General features: G+C 36.1%; 2 protein-coding genes and 1 long non-coding RNA gene across 3 annotated transcripts; 1 reads left to right on the forward strand and 2 right to left on the reverse strand.

Moving 5' to 3' along the window:
• Positions 1 to 606: 606 nt before the first annotated feature.
• LOC116189295 lies at positions 607 to 2,450 on the reverse strand. Its single transcript, XR_004152374.1, has 3 exons — positions 2,081 to 2,450; positions 1,419 to 1,487; positions 607 to 1,083 (listed from the first exon to the last, which is right to left on the reverse strand). It is a non-coding gene; the product is annotated as an uncharacterized LOC116189295 (long non-coding RNA).
• Positions 2,451 to 10,708: 8,258 nt separating this feature from the next.
• LOC116188686 lies at positions 10,709 to 16,251 on the forward strand. Its single transcript, XM_031518170.1, has 4 exons — positions 10,709 to 10,805; positions 14,425 to 14,927; positions 15,162 to 15,346; positions 15,638 to 16,251. Exons 1-4 carry the CDS (start codon positions 10,709 to 10,711, stop codon positions 15,927 to 15,929), a joined length of 1,077 nt encoding a protein of 358 aa, XP_031374030.1. The 3' UTR covers positions 15,930 to 16,251.
• Positions 16,252 to 16,869: 618 nt separating this feature from the next.
• On the reverse strand, positions 16,870 to 21,308 carry LOC116188255 (protein WVD2-like 5). The gene is made up of 9 exons (XM_031517487.1): positions 21,109 to 21,308; positions 20,150 to 20,484; positions 19,839 to 20,066; positions 19,653 to 19,693; positions 19,374 to 19,445; positions 19,075 to 19,174; positions 18,913 to 18,984; positions 18,696 to 18,806; positions 16,870 to 17,725 (listed from the first exon to the last, which is right to left on the reverse strand). The coding sequence occupies exons 2-9, from the start codon at positions 20,390 to 20,392 to the stop codon at positions 17,291 to 17,293; spliced, it is 1,302 nt and encodes a 433-aa protein (XP_031373347.1). The 5' UTR covers positions 20,393 to 20,484; positions 21,109 to 21,308; the 3' UTR covers positions 16,870 to 17,290.
• Between the last annotated feature and the right edge of the window lie 3,594 nt (positions 21,309 to 24,902).

Consider the following 24,902-nt stretch of genomic DNA (forward strand, 5'->3'; position numbering starts at 1 on the left):
GTAGACCTGATAGGCAATTTTTATAGTTTTAATTGTAGTTTCACCTAATTAGATGTCAACAAGACTTGCAATAGTTGTATGTTTGTGGTTATGTATTCTGTGAAGAAAATGCATTGTGTTATGTATTATGTGGAGAAAATGCATTTTGTTATGTATTCTGTCAAAAACATGCATTTTATTCTGTATTTTGTGGGAAAAATGCATTCTGTTATGTATTAAGAAAATGCATTTTGTTTTGTATTTTGTGGGAAAAATGCATTCTGTTATGTATTCTGTGGAAAACATGCATTTTATTCTGTATTCTGTCGAAAAATGCATTTTGTTATGTATTTTGTAGAAAAATGCATTATGTTATGTATTATGTGAAGAAAATGTATTCTGTTATGTATTCTGTCAGAAAAATGCATTATGTGGAAAACATGCATTTTATTATGTATTCTGTCGAAAAAATGCATTTTCTTTTGTATTCTGTGGGCAAAATGCATAATAGGCAACAATAACAGAATGTCACGCAAAGCCAAACAATAACAGTCGAAAATCAATAGCAGTCATCTTAATAGAAATTAGAAGCTCACAAGCCTACAGTATCCCATTCACACGGGGAAACACGTTACAATATCCTCGGACAAACACAAACTAAGGTTAAAACAAGGACAAAAATCAATATACAACATGCAATCTTCAGCATTTTGTTCTCATGTTCATACATTTGAATTTTCTTCTTCATCTTTTTCATGAGCTTCTTATCTTCTCCATTTAAACCTTGTTTCTTCGGGGATGTAAAAGAAGCTCCAATCCGGGGTCCTACAGTCTGCTGCGCTTCAAGTCGCTCCTCATTATCCACCCATTCAAAGTATCCACAAGTAAGATCACTTCTCTTCCATAAAGGACAACCAAGGAAATGCCTACCATAACTTTGTTTCCTGGTAGATATTTGCAACAGGAGCTTCCTTCCACACCCACATAGATTGACTGATTCCTCAACTCGTGAAGAAGCTGTGGACTTTTGGACATATTGCTTTATCCTACTCCATTGACTTCCTTCACCTCCCATATCTAGCTGTGTCTATCTATTTGTTTTCGCTGCAGAGAGTGTCATTTAGAGAGGATCTTAAATCAGAGTCATAACCATTGCCGTGCTTCGAAAAGAGAAATAAAGCAGCTTTTTAAGCACAAAACAGTAAAAATCCCTTTCCGGCCACATCAGATCATATTCATCTGGAGGCATTTCCAGAAAAAATTCAAAGAAAGGAAAAATGTGATGTTTAAACAGTACAGAAAATAAACTTTCTGGACAACAGTTCTAACTCCAATACATTTTTCCATGTCTGTAATGTCCACGAGCTCAACAAGCTCAACATGGTACAATATCAGCGGGCACAATATCGAGTGATATACCAATGAAAGAAAACACATACCAATGAACTCGTTTTACAATTACAGCTGACAATGGGGCTCCCTATCATATCCGTTGCATCGCCACCGGACTGCAAACAAGAGTAATACATCCAGGTTCGAAATAATCAAACTTCATACATGAATAAACAAGTAACCAATTGAATGTTGTTAATATATCCTAAGCTAATTTGCGTGAACACGCATAAAACCTGTCTACTGCATGCTCAAATTTCTTCTTGTTCTTGTTCCATGCTGTGGTATATTTCAAAGAATAGCCTTAACTTGAAAATGTATTTGCAATTTGCTTGCTAAAAACTCATCCGACAGTTCGTTCAGTCCTTTATACTCTCATATTCATGGATAATTTTGTCTGCTATTCTATGAACTCCTGCAGGCTGTCACCCGCAAGGAAATTGACTTGCAAGTGGTGGAGATTCCAGCCACTATCATTTTTGGAAGATCTTTCTTCGGTAATCTACTCTTATCGATATTCAATGCTTACTTACATTATAACCCTGAAATAAAAGCACGATTGTTCTAGACATACTATAAAGGTACATCAACAATTTGCCGATATTTGAAGCCATTATCTCTAAAATGCTTGATTTGGGAGACTTCCCTATTTCTCTCATTCTCACTTTAGCAAACGTTTCCAATAGATACATTTTGTTATTTGACCAACCTGACGGAGAGAGAGCTGGGCCCGTTTGAAGTCTCATTATCACCAGATGATTCGCCTGAATAGAGGGCTGTTGTGATTAATAGTCTCCAAAAGATGGTAATCTGGTTTGGATTTCGTCACCCTTTTCGAGGCCGATGCTCTCCTCGACGATCTCGACGCTGCTGACTCACCGATGCTCTCCTCGACGATATCGATTTCGGCGAAGTAAATGGCCGATGCTCTCCTCGACGATCCTCACGGCCAACACTCTCAATTTCAGAACGAAGCTCGATCGAATTTGAGCCGTTGTCCAGAATTTGAAGATTTCTAGCGTAATTAGGGTTTGATTGAATTTTGGGGGAAGAAGAAGGAATTGGGGGCAATCCGTGAATTTTCGGGCAGGCGAAAGGAAGAAGGAAACAGCAGGGATGATGAACAGTGGGTGTTTAACGCCATCTTCATGAAGTTCCGTTAGGGACTTCTCATATTTTCAAACGGAAGGACCAATTCGTCCTAACATTTGCAACGTCCGGATCAATTCGTCCTAACGTTTGTAACGTCCGGACCAATTTGTACACAGATTTTATTTCCGGGACGAACTTGCCATGAGGTGTATATTTCGGGGACCAAATTGTCAATTTTGTCTTTTTTTTCCCCTTCCCAGCACTAATTCTTTTAACGCACAAAAATAATTGTAAAAGGTCCTCAAACATCCCAATCTTTCTTTCTTTTGTTGAATCCCCCTTACAATAAATTTAGATAAATTACATCACGATGGAGTTCATAAAAAAAAAAAAATATTGTATGTAAATATGTACATTTATTCTCAAAGAGTAAACTCGAGTTTCTTAAAAGCTAATTAGAGGGCGTATTTCTATATTTGACAATTAAGATCCAAAGTAATGAATATATATTTGGGTTAATAACAAAAAAATACAAAATTTTCACATTTTCACAATTCTAGCACGAATTTTTTTCCTTAACCTAAAAATAAACAAACTTAAGATTTGATAATAATTCTAACACGACGTCAAATTTTCTACTAATTCGGACGGAATCGAGGCCACAGAGGGCACCGGCTCGCCGGCTACCACACCTCGATTGGAGTCGCCGATGCCCTCCTCCCGATTGAGGTTGCCGGCGCCCTCTGTGGCCTCGATTTCGTTCAAATTAACGGAAAATTTGAAACCGTGCTAAAATTGTTATCAAATCGAAAATTTATGCATTTTTAGATTAAATAAAAATGTTTGTGCTAATATTTTTAGTTAAAATGTTTGTGCTAAAATTGTCAAAATGTGAAAAGTTTGTATTTTTTTTGTTATTAATCCTATATATTTTAACTAAACGTTTACGCGCACCATTCTCGGGTTTTATCAAGTTAATGGAAAGCACGTCATTTGCTCAAGAGTGAAAGATTTTGAGAAAAAAAATCGTTATTGGAATTCACGCACCTTTGTTTCATATTCTCCATAAATTTAGTGAAAATATTAAAAGAATTAGTAAAAATTATTAGAAATGTTATTGTAATTGTTCATTTGAAGAAGTTGCCTTGCACATGTGTCGATATAGAGGAGCGAGTGAAAGATAGAAAAGCAGAGGGGAAAAAAAAAAAAAGAAAGAGGCCGGAGGGGTGGGTGGTTAAAAGTATATAAATTGACAAATTTGTCTTTAGACGAAAGTTTTTGTTTTCCTTTTTTGAAGTACTATAGATATATAAAATACAAAATATTACAATTCAATAACTCAAAAATGGGTGCGTTGAGGATAAAAAAGAAGAAGAAGAAGAAAATGGGTGAAAACATTCAAAAGAGAGGAGAGGGAGTGAGGAGAGATAATGAATAATTATGAGAGGAGTTGGGAACAATTAATTAAAAAATAGAAATTAACATCCTCTTATCTGATGAATCTTAAGCCCGTTTGGCTAGGGGTGTTGAAACGGAAATGGAATGAGGTGGAATGGGACGAAATTAGAAACATAATGATAAATTCCCATTTTTATTTAGTTTAATATGGAATCAAAATTCAATTCCATCCGCTTTTGTTTGGTTATTTGCCTACGGAATTGGAATCAAATTTCAATATATGATACATTGATAATTATTCGTAATATTTCAAGTGAACGGTTCACAAGTATCCATGTGGTTCAATTATTATTTATATAACGTATCTTGAAGTGGTGGATTGTGTTTGTTGAATTGTTAATCGACGAGATACCCCCACCAAATTAATATGTTGACTATGTTTGTTGATCATGAGAACAATTAATCTTTCTATCAATTTGTTGTTTCTTGACCATTTACACGTTTTTCTTTACATTTTTAATCAAATCTTCAGTCCAAAATTAGATTAAAAATAAAAAAATAATAATTTTGATTCCTCCTTCTCCATTTCCTGTGGGATCCCACGGAATAGGTGATTCCCCAATATGGGGGAATTGATTCCCTTGTACAAGGGAATCGATTTTGGAATCCCTTAAACCAAACACTTAAAATCGAAATGCTCCATTTCAATTCCGATTTCCCCTTATTTTTCATGAACCAAATGGCGCCTTAATTAATATTCACATATATTTTCAAAGGGCATTTTAGAAAAACTAAAAGTTAGACAAACTAACTTTTTAAACCTTTTTGTAATAGTATAGATAATAATATTGTATTATACAAACAATTTTTTTATATAGCTCAAATAGAAAAATCATATTGTATATATTGAATAAGCTACGTATTCATGATATTTAATGAGTCAATATATAATTTGATCTACATAAAATAAAAGAAACAATTACGTCGAGGATTCAAATTTATGTTCCGCCGCATCTCCAAGACCTCCGCCCTAGTATATAAATAAATCTCTTGGCCACATGTCAAGTTCACATTTTTCCTTTTTTTTCATTTCCATTTTCAGTTTTGCTAATTTACCTTAGTGTGTCTACATATATACATATATATTCTTCATTCTTTGTTTTACTTTTTTTTATTTGTTTATTTATTTATTTCCTTTTTCTCGTATATTTTATCATTTTATTATTTTGTGTTTTTTGTTTTTCTTACTTGTGTATTTATATATACACTAAAATTTACCCATGCATGAGCGAACACCTAGCTCGTGTGTATCATGCTCCAACTATAATGATTTTTTTTTCAATATGTTCATGGATGGGTTAATTTGGAAGAGCGAAAAAAAAATTAAGGGTAAGAAAAATACAGTTAAGAATTTGAGATAGAATTTGGAAAAAAAGAAAAACAAAATAAGGAGACATTGAACAAGGGAGGAAAAAGAAGGGAGGAGAATAATATTAAGTGAGCAATATTATCATTCAACTTCTCTCTTTTATTTAAATTCTATCATATTTAAATTAATACTTTTAATTTTTAACCACATCCTATAAATAAGGCGGTAGTTACAAAAGAAAATTTTTACTCAAACAATAGTATAAGATGTGTAAAATATTTAAATGAGTGCCTTTTTCGTTATTAGAATCTTTTTTATATTTTTCTTATTTTGGAAATTCTTCATGAACTTTCAATATTGTTTATTTTTGTCATTTTATTCATTATTTTGATTAATATTTATTTATTAAATCCTACTATTCAAATCGATATTTTTTTCCCTTGAAACTAGATAAGAAAGGTTCTTTTGTATCAAAGTAAAAATCCAACTTTAAATTGAAGAATTTACCAAATCTCCCATTGAATTATTTTTCTCCAAATGTATCGTAATCCATGCATCGATAAAAAAGGGGCCTACTCGACAAAATAAGTAGATTAAAGTAGGAATAAAAAATATTAATACAACTATTATCAATGTTGAAAATTAATGTGATTAAAAATATGATGAAATTGAAAAATCAAATATATATTATTTAAGCTATTTGGACCGATCATGCTTATATTGTAACAATTATTTGGACCAATGATGGTCATTTTCGGGTAAAAATTTCTTACTGTTACATATTTTACTTTAGTGAGAAAATTTCCATGCTATCTTTTGTCTTGGTGCAAGCAGCAGGAGATTGCTATATTATTATATATGGATATCATCTTATCATAGATAAAATTAATTATAAATTATGATAATGAGAATCTATGTACCAGTTGTTGCTTTTTTTATGGTTTCACATCAATTTTATTATTTTTTATTATCTATTTTTATCATTCATAATGACTTTTAATTTATCATTTGAACATATTATATACAAGCCAATGCATTATGCGGTCAACTATATTTCACTTTTTCCCTTTTAAAAGACTTTTATTTACTTCAATATCTGGATTACATCTACTGACTCGTACTTACTATATATAACTGAATAACATAAACAAAACAATTTTCCATCCCCGCGACGAGGCGCGAGCCTTGGGTTTTTTTTTTTTTTTGCTGAATAAAAGGTCGGGTGGGAGAGATCAGTATGACAATCCTCTTCTGGGGACTAGAGGGGCTCTACAATCATCATGAAATGTTCCATTCGCCAAATGGGTAAAGAGCTCGATGAAACATGGTCCATCTAAATCACCATGATCTCACCAAAGCGTACAGTAAATTAGAGGCGCGAGCCTTGAGCTAGTGAAGTATTCAGAGCATATGTAGAGCGGTCTCCGATCCGCGTTTCCGATGCCCACATGGCGAAATGGGAGACGGAGACAGAGATAGAGACATTATGCATTAGAGCGACTCAGATTTTGGAGACTCATCTCTTTGAAGAGTGACGTCTCTCTTCCCCGGTCGGGCAATTAAGGGCTGCCACATTTCCCTCCCTTGCTACTACAACAGCTTTTATTATTATTATTATTATTTAGAGATGGGCAAAAGAATCGTTGGCTCTTTTGTCACGTGGGAACCCATTGTTCCGGCCACGTTGCATGCAGTGAGCGGCACAATTAATTTGCTTTTTTTTTAACTCTTTTTTATTCTAAAAAGAAAATATAAAAATAGAGACTCGATTAGAGACCGACCATTAAAGTTTCGACTCTCTCTTTTTTCGATTTCTCTTCGAATGATGTAGCACTTATGTGGAACTGTGTGGGCCCTCAACGGAGGTCTGAAGAGGGACTAGCACAGCGAATGCTCTAATAGCAGGCAGTACTTGTAAGAAAAGGGGAATAATAATAATTATACAGTTGGCTAATAGTATAACAACAACAATAATAATAATAATGATAATAATATCAGCTGAGGTACGTAAGAGAAATAGCTACATATATATAATATGCACGTATATATGCATGTATCATCACTAGTGTCTCCTAATATCATTGTCGTCCTAACTGGTAATAAAGTGAAAATGGCATCTGCCGAAAATTCCGGGAAGACCAAGACTGCCTTTTCCTAATTTTCCATACTGACGAGACGACAATCAACGAGGACGACTTTTCATGGAGACGCAACGGCCTCCGGTAAGACCACGGGGAGAAGTTAACCATAAAAATATATCGTATATTTACGAGTTATTGTAAAAATACTTATGACATATTTTATTTAAATCGATTCAATAAAATAACATCAAGCGAGAGCAGGATTCGATATTTCATCCTCAATTTAAAATCATAAATACTAGTATATTTAACCGTGCTTCATATTATATGGTTCAAAATATGTTTGCTCATTTATATTGTTGAAATAGAATAGGTTTACATAGATCGTAAGACACACTAATCATATCTATTTTAGTGAAAATAGTGGCAAAATTAAGTAATAGATAAGATTTTTTTTATTATTTTGTAAGATTAAATTGACATGGAACACCAAAAGAATAATCTATTCCTTTTTCCCTTCAAAATAGGCTATAGAGAAAGGCAATAGGCATTACTTGGTAGAAATCACATAAACTTAAATAAATGAATTTACTTATATTACTTATCTAATATTTTTCTCTTTAAGCACAATAAATGAAATAAATAACTAAAATCGAAAAGATCTCATTCATAATCACGCAAAATAAATAAATGTCGACATAGATTAGTCGGATCACATCCATCCACATAATTAAAGGATTATGTAGCTCTCCTTAGGATTACATAATGTACGCAACTAAAAGATTATATAGCTATTTAGTTAAAAAAATGATGTAACTCTTCTTAGTAGACAAATCAAATAAGTTCTCCTTAGGATTTTGTAGCTACTACATTGCACATAGATGATTATATAAATATAAAATAATTTTTTCAGAAAAAATATAAGTGTGGATACCCTGTATGTTGGAATTGGAACCAGAACCTATTTTCACTCTTTCCTTAAATTACTACCCAGATCTTACTCTATTTTCAATTGGAGTTACCTGGACCATACTCTAACGAGTAAGTTCCAACCGACTCCGGGTATACCCAATATCCATGCACATCCCTTAGGCCCAGTGAGCAATCCTAGTAGTAGTGTGTTTCTAGTACTTGCAGGCTTCACAATACTACATGACAATATGGTGATAATGGTTGTCAATTTAGCACGGTTCAACTCCTGGTTCGAAGTTCATAGACTTATTACTCTCCTAGTTCCCGCACCGCGCAACATTCCTAGCTATGGCTGCTTAAAACATCCCTAGCCCCCGGCTTTCTCGAGGTATTTCGAAGTCTGAACAACTTTTACATGTCATGCCCGTCGATACACCAAATTTTCCCGCGATAATAAATAGGAAACCTTACCCACAATTCCATTCTCGGCAACTCAATAATTTTCTTACCACTTTTTTTTTTTTTTTTGCTGTTTCGTGGAAACAGAAAATCTAGCAATGCACACTGTAAAGCCAGTGAGGCAAAATTAAAAGCTATTTAAGATAATAATTAACTTATTCCTTAATTAATTATCTTTCCCCTTTCCCTTTTCATCTAGCCCAATTAATTACTTTTTGGCCAAAAAAAAAAATTTGTGCGCACCTTGATATCTGGGGGGTTTTATCGGTTGGAACCGGCAAAACAAGTCCCTTATTTTCTCTCTCCTCCCCGAATGGGTCGCACGCCGGACGGGATAAACTTCCAGAGAGGAGTCAACAGAGAAGGATTTCACACAAATTTTCAGCAGAGAAGTTTCATTTATTCGATGATCAACTTCTGAGAGAAGTTGTCCAGGCGCATTACATAACATAGGACTCGATTATTGTACTACAGAGCAACCTTGGCAACCATAGTCATACAGATGATACCAGACTTCACTAAATTATTGTACTATGACAAGACTTAGACTATGCATGGAATTTATAATAGTTTTTCTAAAACTTTTATAATATTTTTCTTAAAACCTTTATAATTTTATTTTCTTTTTTCACTTCTCTCTTTTAATCTTCTTTGTTAGTTACTGTCAAACAAAGGGTCCTCCCCTCCCCTCCCCTCCCCTACCTAAAAACTCCCAAACACAGTGTAATTTAGTTTGGTAGATGGATGGTATAATGTAAGTTAATTAAACATAATACAACTCAATTACCACATAAAAACAAAACAATTATACAACTTAATTATTGTTTTGTTTTTTAATGGTAGATGAGTTGTATAATTATTTTGTGTAGGGTATAAATGAGTTGTATTATCTTTAACTGAGTTTATTATATGTTTTTTTGTTTAATTAAGTTTACACATTTATATTCGTATTAAAATTGTTATTCAATGTACAACAGTTAATTCTGCAAAATCAAAGGTCAAATTTGATCAAAATAATTTTTTCATTTAATTAAGTTAATATATATATATATATTCATATTAAAATTGGTATTCAATGTACATAGTTGTAATTCTCCCAATTCAAATGTTAAATTCAGTTAAAATAATTCTTTTTCATTTAATAAAGTTTATATATTTAATTTTTTTGGTATTTATTGTACACTCCTACAATTCTATCAATTCGAATGTTTTGCATGTGTTTTTTTCTTTAATAAAGTTTATACAAATATTTTTTTTGCACTTTTTTTTTGTCTAATTAAGTTCGCATATATGTAATTTTTTCTTGCACGTCTAAAAAATTCCATTTTTGGTAATGTTAAAATCAATAATACGTAATTCAAATTGGTAATTCAACCAATTTGTTTAATTCTAACAAATTTATTTCTACTAATTCGAATGTTAAATAGGGTTAAAGTATCCATCACTGTAATTCTACCAATTCGAATGTTAAATTCGATTAAAGTATTTTTATCTTGTTATGGAGTTCGAAGATGATTTTTTTTCAAAATCAATTGTTTGAACTAATATATATTACAAATAATTATTTCAAAGTAATATTTCTTAAAAGAATTGTTATACGATAATTTTTGTTTTGCCATGTGCATTTTCTGTAAAATAATAACAACGTAATTAAGATAGCTCAACAGATGGCGACATGTGGCGAAATCCACTTGGGAACATGGGCACATGACAACATTTTGGCGACACATGGCGGAAGCTGGAGAGGCCAACGATTACACATGGCACAACCTGGTTAAGTGTTCCATGCATTATATATTATATATTGATTCGAATGTTAAATTCGATTAAAGTTTTTTTTTCATTTGTTTTGGAATTCGAAGATTTTTTTTTTGCAAAATCAATTGTTTTATGTAAGTAATACATAATGTGTAATACAAATAATTATTTGCAAGTAATATTTCTTAAAAAAATTGTAATATGGTAATTTTTTTGTCATGTGCATTTTATGTAAAATAATAACAATGTAATTAAAATAGCTTAACACATGGCGAAACCCACATGGAAACATGAGCACATGGCAACGTTTTGGCAAAACATGGCGGAAGCTAGAGAGGCCAACGATTACACGTGGCGTAACATGGGTAAGTGTTCTAGGCACTATATATTATATATTGATTAGCAAGAGCACCATCCATCTACCAAACTAATTTATAAATCATTGTTTCAATAATGTATAAGCCCTAATTTGCTTTACAGTGCAGCTGATTTCAATCCTCATTGAGGAATCGACGCATGATTCTTAGGTGGTGTTTGGTAACGGAGTAGAGTATGATTCTACTAAACTCCACGGGATAAAGACAAATATAGTTGGGGGAGCTTATTATTAGAAAATTAATTGTAATAATGATTAAGAAAAAATATATGAAAGAATTTATTATTAAATTGAAAAAGAATGTAGAAAAGTGATGATTGTGTTATTGAATTGAGGAAAAAGTAATGGTTAGTTGAGAAAATTTAGTATTAAAAAATTAATTATAATAATGATTAAGAAAAATTACGTGAGAGAATTTATTATTAAATTTAAAAAATAAAAAAGTAATAATTGTGTTGTTAAATCGAAAGAAAAGTAAAACAGAGTTAAATGGAGTAGAGTATGACTCTTAAAAGTGAAAATTTCTTGTTAGGGTTAGGGGACTCTTAAAAGGTTGACTTTAAGTATAACATTTTAGGAATAAAACAGTGAAAAAAACTCCATTAACAAGAGTCTTTTCATATACATAATAACAAATTTCTTGTTAAATAATAAAGAAAAACTTGCTATTGAGTAAGAAATGATGCGGACAAGCATCCGGCAAACTGTCATGTGATACTTCTCGGTTGTGCCCTGAATAATACTCCTTTTAAGGAGATTTCTTCTAGAAGTTAATCTCATTTGGACGTGCATATATTATGTATCGATCGAGTTTGTTCATAGACCAAGTCGATAATTGAGTTTTCCCGATCATACAAAAGAAATTAGTAATCCTTAGGTTTTTTTTTTAATAATCAAAGGGCTTCCTTTTGTTTTTGCTAGAATAGAAATTTTTAGTAGACTTACAAGTATGAATATTAGGTCTTTTTCACGTGTCATTTACGTGTCACATACGTTTCGAAACCATCATTAACAATTGACTATGAAGTGAGTGAACCTCTTCCACTCTCTGGCTAGAGAGACTAATTAACATGAGGTGCAATCTTTTGTAGCACTACTCCCATTTTAAATTTTCAATTATAAGAAGTCGGATTTATATGTTCAATCCATTAAAACTCAAGGTTATAGGAGTCCATCTCATCATATATTTGAACTCATTATATATTTTTCGGATTTGGGATTAGACTCCACTCTTAACGGTTAGGAAAAACTAGTAGTGGTTCAACTATGTGATAAATCAGCAATAGCAAAATAATTGATAGAAACCTCAGGGGATAATAAAATATTCAGTCAACTGATATACCAATCTTGAATAGTGGGAATGCTCATTTTGAACACAAATTGCAACTAATGGGTTTTGAAACTTCATTTTTACAATAAATTCACCCATTTATAGTGCAGCTCGTATTTAAAGAATGATACAATTAATTAATACACTACGAGTATTACAATAATAAGCTAAGTTGCATATAATATCACGTGATTTATCTATTTTTGAAAACAAACATTTCATATCGAAAAATGAAGCATGCGATTTTCTATTTTTTGCAATTCAAGCCAATGGGTCAAATTTTTCGAATTTAAATGAGATTTGGGGTTGAAATTCAAAAATTTCAAAAAGAAGGTTACCCTATAAATAAACCAACAATATTCAATGGCCCTACTCGAAGTTTTATTTTATTTTTTTCCATCTCCTTTGAACATGATTGATAGAAATGTCTCCTTCACCTCTTCTACTCGCAGCTCATCGATCGTGTCAATCGAAGAGGTAATCCGCTAAAGTTGTTTTGATTGAACATAGAGGTGTGCATTGGATGAATTAGGGAAGGAAAGACGCATTAATTAGGCCCTAATGCTGAGAAAAGGGAAACATAAAGGGGTAACAGAAAAAGGATCTCTCTAACTAGGTCATTGGATTCATTAACATTTTTTTCAATATGAAAATAAGGGATCCGGAGTTGCAAGCAGTCACACCTTTTCTCGGGTTTCGACAGTTTCATCTCATTATGAAAACCCTCATATAGAGCAACCCCCTCCAAGGCCGTAGTGGTGACAGTTTACATAAATTTTTTTGGGTTCGCACAACCCATTACAAAATTTTTTGACAACATACAGAACTCTTGTTTTAAAAGAATTGCAGTTGAACAGGAGGAGACTTGAACCCAATACGTCAAGGCAACTGTCCCAAATCTTAACGACCATGCCGTCAGACCTTGGTGGGTTCATTAAACATTAGAGTTGCATTGTGTGAGGTGATAAGAATCTGGAACCGGGATCTTGGCATGGTCAATGCATGCAAAATATTTGTCCAAGTTATCTCATGTCCAATTAGTTGCTATTGTTATAAGTTGCTATTATTTTTCTTTAATAAGTAAACTGAAATATAAGTTGCTATTGTTATAAGCTTGAGTTTACTGTAATTGAGATCAATTTGAGCCTAATTTTTTAATTGGCAACCTCATCTGCCTCTCTAGCTCACTCGATGTACCTTTGCCTTTTATCAAAACGAATTAGGCTGATCATCATTCTAGTTGACACATTAAGATACAAGCAGAGAGGGGAAGATCTCCACCCCCCCCCCCCCCCCCCCCCCCCCCGAAAAAAAAAATTTGTTCATGTGCAAAATAATTTATCAGAAAATGTCAGCTAGGGACACCGACTAATTGTTAGTTGATTTATAGTATCATCTTACTTTTATAGTTCTTAATTTTAATTCAAATCTCAATTAAAATTTGGAATAACGGATTGATTGGCTTGATTTGCGAAAAATATGAAATCACGTATTTTTATTTTTCAAATTTAAAATAATTGATTTTTCTTTCACGAATAGATACACTACCCGTTTATATGCAATTTATCCTAATAATAACTATTAAATGCTAAGGAATTCTCGGCCATTTTTCGCCAAGAAATACTTGAAAAATAAAATAAAGAAAAGGTCACAATTCACCTCATCGTCCCAAAAAGTGATGCAAAATCGGATAATCGGTGGGCCCCATTCATGGCCGTAACCCGGAGGCGCCTCCTACATATTATATATAGAAGCACCTGCATGGAGGTGTACATCGAGCATTTCAGTTTCCTCCCCAATCTTAGCTTATGTCACAAATTACCCCCCAAAATTTTTCAACTTTGTTCATTGTGCTCTTAGCATTAGCGGTTAGCAATTTGGGACGCGCGATAGATAATATGGTTCTAGCCAGAGATGTTGTCTCATTATCATAGCTAGTAGACAGAAATGATATGTACCACTTTAAATAATCGCTTAGCTCATTTAATCTGTTAATTTCAGTACAACATAATTTCAGCTGTCTTGTACTAGAAACTTCTTATTTTATGTCCAATAGAGAATTGTGTGATATAGCCGGTGGAAGGGTAAACCGGGACAGTGACAATTTGCCAAGGGAGAGATTGCAATCAGATGTAAAGTTTAGGGGTAAATTTGAAATTTCTCCAGAAATAAAAAGCCACCACTTCTCATGAAAGTTCATGTTGGTAGGTATTGTCTGTTGCAAAGGTGGAAGGGAAGAAAAAGGATCTGTCCTCTTCACTTCTCTAAAGTCTGTGAGAGGATTTTTCACGGAGAGTTAAAGGAGAACATGCTCCTGCGTACAGCCTCGACCCCGAGCCTGAGATCCCGGGGAACCGACCTGTCTCTTTGACGCTCTCTCCGGCCCTTCCCGCCAAGAAAATCCTGAGGACATCATCCGCAGAAGCAGATTCATTCAAGGGGCTGCCTTTGAAGCCGAGGAAGGGCCTTTCCACGGCTGAGGCAGATGGGCATTTTTTTGTTCTGGCAGAGGAGGCGGAACCGGGTGCCAATGCCGAGAAGGCCCTGTTTCTGTTGAGCTGCTCAGTTGGGGCGGTGGAGGAGAGGCCAGAGTTGCTGGTGGGAGGCGGGGAGGGGAACGGCGGTGGAGGTGGTGGTGCGTGCGGAGGAGGTGGCGGAGGAGGTGGTGGGGAATGGGGAGGGCAGGGGAGTGAGAGTTTGGATGAGCATTATCAGTCTCTCATAAAATCATATCCTGGGGATGCCCTGCTTCTTGGCAACTATGCTCGGTTCTTGAAAGATGTAATCAAAGATTTCGGATTTCTTAAGAAAATTAGACCTCGCATTGTTTTGTATGTCCATAATGTTTTCGCAAACAAACCGAAGTAGGATTTTTGTCCTATTTCTGTGATTCATCGTCGAAATCGGTAACTAAACCTGATTATCAAATCAGTAACTTCTTTGGACTGCGCTGAGTTGCGGTAGAATGGCCCTTTTTATTGCAGAGTCTTTGCTTTGATATGTTAATATTTGCAGGTGAGAGGAGATGCAGAGAAAGCGGAAGAATACTGTGCAAGGGCGATTCTTGCAAAGCAAAGCAACGAACCTGCAGACGGGAATGTTCTTTCTCTTTACGGGGACTTAATTTGGAAAAAACATAAGGATGCTCCTCGAGCTCGTGGCTTCTTTGATCAAGCCCTGCAATCTTCGCCGGATGACTGGTTAAGAACTTTTATCAGAAAGATACTATTTTCTGAGTAGTTCCCGAAAATTTTGATCTTTAACAGGCGAAGTTGTTGGATTTGTGGTGGTAGTCGAATTTTGATAGTTTTCCTGTAGTCATTTCTCGGCTGCAGAGAAATTTATCAGTTTGCATGCCAACTGTTTCGATCGAAGTTCCTATTGGAAAGTATGATCAAAAGACTGACATTAGACCAACACGGAACATGTCCCTTATGCGATGCAAAGTTATTTCATACGAGACATTGACTCCTACTGTGTCTCTCTTGCAGCTATGTTCTTGCTTCGTATGCCCGATTCCTGTGGGACTCCAGAGAAGATGATGATGATGAAGAAGAGGATGATGAGAAGAAGCTGCATATTGATAAACAAGGAACTAACAAGAACGACACACGCAAATTTCTTTCTACAACTGATAATCAAAATGTAGCAGCTGCTTATTGGACTTTTAGCTTCCATTTCTCTAATTCTCGGTCCCGTTTGTACAGAGATCCCTATGTAATCTACGCGCCTATTCTGTACGAAGATGATCGAATGAGCAGTAATCTAACTTTGTATGCGTAAAGCTACGGAAATTATCACGTTCAGAGCTGTTCCTTTCATGTGCCAATAGACAAGGAGGAGAAGAACTAAACAGGTTCAGTAGAACATGATATGCTACAATCATGAAGGGATTATCAACGACTTTGGCTCATACTGGACAAAGACAAAATGGCCAAGCTTTTGGCATTTTCTGCTGAGACGATAATGTCAAATATCTCTACCAGTATGAATGTATGTACGTCTCTTTGACATTTTCTGCACAAGAACATTCTGTCCATGCCCTTATAATCCACATTCCTATGTTCGTTTCCCTAATCCCTGCATATCGAACCCGATAAGCTAACATCGATTAAGCAGACCGCACAGACCTCACAGGACTGAACAACTAACATTTTACTGACTTATATATCACGGTTTATACAAGATTTCGACCTATCAATGTAATCATCTTGTATAGCACGAAACGATCCACCCTTCAATCCCAGCTTCAAAAGGGGCAGATCGTGGTTTATAGCGAAAGCTTTCTGACCCGGGACCACTTTGGCATGCAGTTTCGACTTTAGATCATCTACCAATTTGCTCCCTGTAACTTCCTTGCAATGCCAGCTTGCAGCTTCAAGTTTTCCCTTTGATTCTATCCTACAGATTAACCATAGGTTGCATGCATTCCGATGCCATTTTCGACTGGAAAAATAGCCCGACTTCATGGTGAATTTGGATCATAGCACCACTTTGTGGAGCGTAGTTTCAGCTTTTGGACCATCTATTCAACCTTTCAGTTCACCGAATAGCCTTGTCTCTCCTACTGACCTGCTCGGTGGAGATAGTGAAAGCCAAAATTTACCACAAAACTCTGCATCAGCCAGTATCAATAAACATCAAATAGAGCTGCTCACCTGAAGATTTCATATTGCACGAACCAATAAAAAATTATCATAGATCTAACAGTGCTAAACAAAACTTCGCCAGTCAAAAGAAACGTTCACCATTGATAGCTGACAAGCAGGGAAGAGAATATGCACAAATCGGGAACCAGTATCAATGTCATAACGTTCCCAACTGTTACAACAGATTGTAAGCACAACAGGACCATCAAATATTGAGCAGCCCTCCTTTCTCAAAATTTTTTCACATATAGTCAACGACATGAAAGGTAGACATGAAATAAAATAAAATTCATGGACTGACAGGAAATCCGGCGACAAGTATCTTACACAGTTTTGGGATCTTATATGTGACCAGCGGCATTAAAAAGAGAGCATACGACAACAACTCAGCTTGGGAGACATCGTTATCTAAGGGCTTGAAGCTTGATATCTTACAGTTTGAGACCGCTACCTCTCTTTATCTCATGAGAATGAAGTTGAGGGCCCGGGCTGTACTTAATGCTCCACTGTTATAGTTTCTTGCACATCATTTGCATGAGGTTGATTCTCAGTGGGCTCGGCCTCTTGGACTTGCTCTTGTCCCTGACTAAGAGAAGTGGGTTCACTAGTCTCCATAGCGGTGGCAAGCTTTTCTTCTGCTCCTGCACCGTTCAACGCTGCCTCCTCCTTCTCAACTGTTTTCAAGCAATTGGTGGTCTTAGCCGAAGCACCTGGCTGTGAGGTCTTGTCAGAAGGCAACTTGGGTAGCGATTTTCGTAGTGGCTTCTTTGGATTTGCTGGAGAAGGTACTTTGGCTGGGTTGTTGCGAGCCACACTGTCTAGGCTTAACCGGCCCGATTGGCGGTTGCGGCCACTGTTTCCCTCAGATTCTTCCCCACCCAAGGTCTTCCTTCGGCCAAGTTTTGGAGATTTGGCCCTTGTTGTGGGTATCTGCATTCGATAAGGATCCAACTGAGGCCAATAGGTTGCGGACAAAATAATTCAAGCAAAAGACTTGGAATGATACTGCGAAGTCATCTAACTCTAGAACTACATAGATAAAGAGGCCATAGAGGATTCACAGCAAGTTTAAATGTTAGATCAAGTTTCTTAAGTTGTCATAGCACATCAAGAACATGGAACCCTCAGACTTGTGAAAATATGAAATAAGACTCATTAACAATTTTTTCTTGGCGGAAATGATGCTGTGATAAGTTCTAGAAGTTGAATAAGATTCTTAGCAGCTCATCATACTATTTGGATACTGGACTACTCAAGAAATAATAGACATTTCGTGTGGGGTGGCATGCCTGTGCAATAGGAAGTGTGTGGCTATGGTACCTAGGTTCATGATCTAATTTAAGATCCTTTTAAGGAGGGAATATTGTCAATATTAATGGCAAATCAGCTCCATGGGGTTCTAATCATCGTGATATAGTACTGACTTACATATGTTCAGTAATATTTTAGTTGAGCCTCAGTGTCCTAACTTTAGAGGATCAGTGTGTCAACACAAGGATATGCATCTGCACCTCAACAGTCATACTTGAGTCGGATCAACGTATTAACATTTATTGATGAACAATGATGACCTTTAAAGTCTAAACAGTCAGGACCATGCTGCAGAATTGAGCATGAAATAATAAACATCTAGATAATTAAAAACGAGAAGAAAGTCCATAATGAAAATGCAAGTAGCATCAATCTAAGCTTGCTGCTATTCAAGTTGACAGATGAATGGAAAAGATGATGCAGATTGTTCTTTTTTACCGGATGTACATTGATTTTAAGCGAGAGAACTACAACTAATCAACTGTAGTGGTTAGTCATGTGGAAGGGACGTCTTATTCATGATATCATCAAGAACTGAAATACCTCTGCTTGAGCATTCATGGCAGAACTGATAATAGTAAGTCAGTACCTTCTTCAACTCAGGTTTTGGTGGTGGAGGTTCCTGATAGAAGTTAGGCATAGGTGTAGCTCTGAATGTCAAACTTTTCCTGAGCAACTTGATCTCAGCTTCTTGAGTTTCCTAAAAGGTTCAAGAATATGTTAGAGAGTGAAAAACTAGACCACACAAGCAATTTTAATAACAGAACGCATTCAAAATTATGATTATCAATATTTACTAATCCTACCTTGGACTTTGCTTGCAGATTACTCTTTTCAACTTCTTTTGCATGAATCTTCTCCTCAAGCTTGGAGTAGAACTACCATAGTAGATAAAAAATGAAATTAGTTTGTATAAGGCCAATGCCACAGTGTGATTTAAATAACAAAAGGGCTCTCAGAAACCAAACCTCTCTCCGTTTCTCAGCACGCTCATCACACTTGAAACTGAATCCATAATTGGGGAGGGCACCTAGTCGACGAGCTTTGGAATCTTCTGAAGTGGGACTTCTGTTTCCATCTTAAGGAAAAACATTTCATAAAGGTCTATCTAGAAGCACGGTCACATATCTCCTATTTGAACTGTAATCACTTGCCATGGCATATCAATTTTGTTTGTCCATTCTTTCATATTATACAAGCCATAAGAACACAGGACCTGATAAGGCACCAGATTCCTAAAATAGAAAGCCAGAATATAAAAGGATACTCTGTAGATTGAGTGTCTCCGTCCTGTTTATTAGGGGGTTCTTTCTTCAGGGGCTTGAGCTTCATCTGCTCTCTGTTAACAATTCAGAGATGGTTATGCAACAGAACTCTAGTTGACGGCAAATGGGAAACTGAAAGTGTAATTAGTCAACTTTAAATTTTAGCACAAATCCCATAGCCATCAAGTTTCTGCTAGGTAATCAATCAGCATTAACTGTTCAGCGAATGGACTAATTACTTCACTAGACTGGAAAGAAAGATATAGCCAACATAGACATACCTTGAGACCTCGGACACTGCGGCATCGGGTTTTCCCCCTTGCTGTTTGGAGCAAATAAGTAAAAGAACCAAAAATGAAGCAATGGTAAGGAACCAAATGAATAATAAGCACAAACTATCGTTGATCATCCGGTGTTGTCATATAAACAACAAAGTGTATCCAACTGCCACGAGAATGGCCATTTACCTTGGATGCATGGGACCGAATTTGCCGATCATTGAATGATCTGCTTTTGGCGGGCTGCTTTGCATTAAAGCTGGAAGAAACTGCTTCTAAAATTTTTCCATCCTTACTCTTCTTTAACCCAGTTGCTGCCGTGGCTTTCGAATTTAGGGGTTTCACATTTCTTTTATTGCCTTCAATCTTCAGATGTTCAGAGGATCTCGAATCCACCTTCTTAGATTCTTCCCCTTCCTGTAAATCAGCGTTAGACTGCAATTCAGACCCATAATAAGATATTCCATTTGGAGGGGACAAAGAGAAGGCAAATTATCTACCTGAGGAATTCCTGAGCAATCATTGTCTTTTGATTCACCAAGAGAAGACTTATCATCAATGCCATGATCCTCCAATTTAATACTTCCCAGAGTCGCATTTAGAACAGCGATATCTGAAACCTCATTAGCTTGGTCCAGAAAGCTCTCATCCTCTGCACTGAGCAGAATTTGATCATGCGCGCCATTTTCATGAACTGCCTCATGACCGTTCTCGGGTACAACTTTATCAGCGTCAGCGTCCATGATGATGCAGGTTCCAATTAGACCAGGATGATAAACTATAATCCCATCAAAATAGCCACAAAGAACGAGGAAAACTCAATCCCCCACAAGCTCTGCATAAAGCAGGAAGATACAGGTAAGAAACCTAAATGCCAACCTATAATACCCATTCATTCACCAAATACGCGACTCATTGGACCCTACAAGAAAACGAACATTAACACGAATTCCATTCATGAAAAGCACGTACTAGCAGAATCCTATTATACTACAGAATCATGTAAAAGGCGAAAACTTTCCTGCAGAAAGGACACAGAAACATCAGCAAAAACGAATACGCACGACCCAGAATCTTCGAACTCAAACTGTACAATCAATTCGAGTTCTACGAACCATGCGCCCGAGTACCAAAAAATGGTCAGAAAACGTCTTTTCTGGGAGAAAAATCTACTGGCGCGATTGAGTTCGACACTTGAATAACCCATAACCTCGCGACGAGTTCAGACATTCCCATCAATCAGAAAAGCAAACAACGACACTCAAACAGTAAAAAAGCGAATGCCAGAAGCAGCATTTTTCGGGGGGAAATGCTTCGGACTTCCGGGCCCACGAGCGACCCATAACCTGGGATTGGAGCTTCCCCAGTTCAAATCTCCCACCTGGGTCGGCAATGGGGGATGGGTTTCGCCGAGGAGCCGGGGGTGGAGGGATCTGGGAGCACAAGAGGGAGAACGTACCGTACGGGAGGATCGGACCGGGTGCGTGGGGATCTGAATCTGAAGCGTGAGAGGGAAAGCGATGCCTCGTAACTTAACTGAATCAAAAACGATCGAGAGTTCGAATGATACGTCTCCTCTCCTCTCTCTCTCTCTCTCTCTGCAATAAAGCTTTAGGAATTGAATGGCAAGTTGCAGGGTAAGGGGAAGAAGAAGGGGAGCTCCGTTGATGTAGACGCAGGTGGTTTCAAAATTCCATTTTTTTTAATTCTTTTTTTTTTTACAGATCAGTCATTGTTTGGAGACAGAGAGAGACAGAGAGAGACAGAGGAGACGACAGAGAGAGAGAGAGAGGGAGGGGATTGGGTGAGAGATAAAAATGGTCTGGTAAAAAAATACGTACGGGGTTATCCGGTTGTGTGGTAAATTAATTAATTAATTCTGGCCAAAAAAAGGAATAAACAATATTGCTTTAAATTATTAGACTCTTGTTCCCTAAATTTTCACGCTAAAAGAATTTTAGCTTAACCTTATTGTTGACCTACTCGGTTTGAATTGAATTAGTAGAAACCTTCTAAATTTTCCAATATTAGAGTGCACAGACAAAAAATTTTTGGCCAAAAGGTAATTAATTGGGCTAGATGAAAAGGGAAAAGGGTAAGATAATTAATTTACGAATAAGTTAATTATTATCTTAAATAGCTTTTAATTTTGCCTCACTGGCTTTACAGTGTGCATTGCTAGATTTTCTGTTTCCGTGAAACAGGAAAAAAAAATGTGGGAAGAAAATTATTGAGTTGCCGAGAATGGTATAATGGGCATTTGTGGGTAAGGTTTCGTATTTATTATCGCAGGAAAATTTGATGTATCGGTGCGCATGATATGTAAAAGTTGTTCAGACTTTGAAATACCTCAAGAAAGTCGGGGACTAGGGATGTTTTAAACAGCCATAGCTAGGAATGTTGCGTTGTGCGAGAACTAGGAGAGCAATAAGTCTATGAATCTCGAACCAAGAGTTGAACCGCGCTAACTTGACAACCATTATCACCATATTGTCATGTAGTATTGTGAAGTTGCCTTCAAGTATTAGAAACATAATACTACTAGGATTGCTCAACAGGTCATGTCAATTCATATCATCCTTGCTCCAGAAATTCATAAATCGACAGAGACAGCTTGAGATATTTTTATTTTTGGCTATCTAAGTCGTCCATTATTCCTTAAATATCTCAAAGGGACGAGGTCTTAAATATAATTTTATTTTTGCGACTGTTCGGAGTGTGTCTTAATCATTTAAATTTTTCTTTCGATATTGTATCGAATTAAGTGCTACATACCTAACAGTTCAATTTGCCTAATGCGTGGCGACTGACGACTTCGATACATATATGCTTTCGAGATCATCTTAACAAAGTTTCGACGGTTGGAGGCCACCTTAAAAGCCTATCCATCGGAATAAAGCATTTTCCCTTTTTTTTGGTGTTTCTTTTTTTTTAGTGGGCAACAAATCTAAAGGGGGAAAAAGAAAAAGAAATTAAGGTGACGAATCAAATTCAATGGAGAGAGACGGTGACAAACCGACCGAGGAGGCAGGCTGTGTTGTCGAAGGTAGGTCCGGCAGTATTTCACAATAACACGACATGGCACGACACGGATTTACATAAATTTAGATTAAGATTAATATGTTTCGTGTTTATATGATAAATAATCGTGTTTAAATGGGTTCAGTCATTGTATTCCGTTTAGATACGGTTAGATAATTTTATATTATGTGTTATCGTGTTAATTTGTTTCACATATTGTATCAATCGATAGAAGAAAGTACATTAAATCATCTAAATTTGTTTATATAAATCACCTGTTTATGGTGTTTTTATCACATCAATCGTGTAGTAATATATAATTAAAGTTAATAGTGTCATATCATGTATGTATAATAGTACCCCAAAGGTAATAGTATCATATCGTGTAGGTAAGTATACATACAAATTTAAACATGCTTAGTTAAACGAGTTAGACGCGTGGTATCCATATCAATCATTAATTAAACGCATCGTGTTCGTGTTTTGAAAATCTTGACACGTTTATTAAACATGTCGTGTTCAGATTTAGAGTTTTTTAATGCGAACTCGTTTAAACACGACCCATTTAAACAAGACACGACACATATTATCACCTCAACTCGGATGAATCCAAAACGGGCAAGCAGCCAACCGACACCGTTTGTCAGGCCATTTCTTCTGTGTGCCGTTAACTGTACTCCCGTTTCGGTTGTACCGGAGCCATTGGTCACTGCGGCGTGTTAGCGGCCGCGGCCGCAGTCGCACGTCGTACGTACGTGGATCTCGACCACCGTCACATTCTTATCCACTTCGACGGTTTCCTTCCCACTTCTCTCTCTCTCTCAAAGAGCCAACCCGGCGGCCCCACCTTTGGCCTACATGGCAACGATAATTATTCATCACAACATGGAAAAAAATAAAAAATAAAAAAGAGGACCCCGTTGGTGCACTGGTCCGTTGGAGTCGGCGACTTTAATCGCGAGATGTTGTTCCGGTTTACGGCAGGCACCACGTGACGTAAAATCTTAGCTGCTCGATATTCCTTTTAGTTTGCTTCGCTATATCGTGAGAGAAATTTGTTATCCTAAAACTAATGATAATATAATATGGAGATAGTTAATGAAATTAAATTGTCATGACTAATAAAGAGATAATAGAAGAATTTATTTTTTTTTGGGTTCGCTTTTTAAACATTTCCCGCTTTTATCTATTTTACACATGTTCTAAAGAACGCGCTATCGCAATCACCTGAACCCAATTTATGGTTGTTTTGTTGCCCTACAGGGCCAGTCAGTCATGACGCCCTTGCTAGGTGCCTAACAACTGGTCTAGCATCAACAAAGACAAATGCAACCTCAACGTATTTGGTCTCGTCATAGTCAAATCAGAGCACGCCTGAACTTGGTTAGGCTTACTGAGCAAGGATAAGCGATAAGCATTGCTCTTGTATATTTGGAGACTTGCGCAAGTCTTGTCGAATCTGCACGGGGTAGTCTTGCGATAAAGGGATATTGGAGCTTGCCCTTCGCCTTTCATTTATTTTTTTCGGTTACAAAGGAGGTCCAAAACTTAGTACAATGAAATATAAATGTTAAATAACTAATAAATGAACACTGATAGTTCTACTGGGTATTGAACTTGTGATCTTTAAGTTAATAGACGAAGCATCCGCTATCGCGCTACACTCTTTTTTGATCACTTTCATTTTCAATTGAGCTCATCCTCTATTGAATTTGTCAAGCGCATTTATGTCTTTCGACCTGTTAAAGCCTCTTACATTTTCCGCCCATGTGGTCAACCGAATACTAGAAAATTATAGTTTGATATTTCTCTTACCACTTAACCGAACAACGTAATAACTGCCAAACTTTCAATTTTAATGTTACATCTGATTTAATGTGTAATCAAATTTTATCATGCTTTTTGTTCAGTTATAAAAGAAACTCATTGGCCTAGAAGAAGATAGGAGGAAAGGGAAATAAATGGACGTATGAATCCCAATTATAATAATTGAATTCAGAAATTCTTAATTCTTGATCGAAAGTGATACCACTTCACCAAATTCTCACTTTAATTTAGTTTAGAGAACCCGTGTGAGATATCCTTTTACAAGTTAAAGGTTGTATGTTAACATATTGACATCATACGTTATGGATGAGGATGAGAATAGCAATGCTATATCAATCTTGTTGGAGGCTTGAAAAAGAAATATCAAATTATTCTATGAATGATAAATCAAGCATGGCCCACGTT

This window comes from Punica granatum, chromosome 8, assembly GCF_007655135.1.
Source record: "Punica granatum isolate Tunisia-2019 chromosome 8, ASM765513v2, whole genome shotgun sequence".
Taxonomy (NCBI): domain Eukaryota; kingdom Viridiplantae; phylum Streptophyta; class Magnoliopsida; order Myrtales; family Lythraceae; genus Punica; species Punica granatum.

Excerpts from the sequence above, each read along its gene's own strand:
- LOC116188686 (XM_031518170.1), top strand. The coding sequence starts at position 10,709 with ATGGCGAAACCCACATGGAAACATGAGCACATGGCAACGTTTTGGCAA. Across the intron at positions 10,806-14,424 it reads TTACACGTGGCGTAACATGG|AGGATTTTTCACGGAGAGTT; the intron begins GTAAGTGTTCTA and ends AAAGTCTGTGAG. Across the intron at positions 14,928-15,161 it reads ATGCTCGGTTCTTGAAAGAT|GTGAGAGGAGATGCAGAGAA; the intron begins GTAATCAAAGAT and ends TAATATTTGCAG.
- LOC116188255 (XM_031517487.1), bottom strand. The coding sequence starts at position 20,392 with ATGGACGCTGACGCTGATAAAGTTGTACCCGAGAACGGTCATGAGGCA. Across the intron at positions 19,694-19,838 it reads TTCGGTCCCATGCATCCAAG|CAAGGGGGAAAACCCGATGC; the intron begins GTAAATGGCCAT and ends TGCTCCAAACAG. Across the intron at positions 19,175-19,373 it reads GGAGACACTCAATCTACAGA|AAGTCCCACTTCAGAAGATT; the intron begins GTATCCTTTTAT and ends AGATGGAAACAG.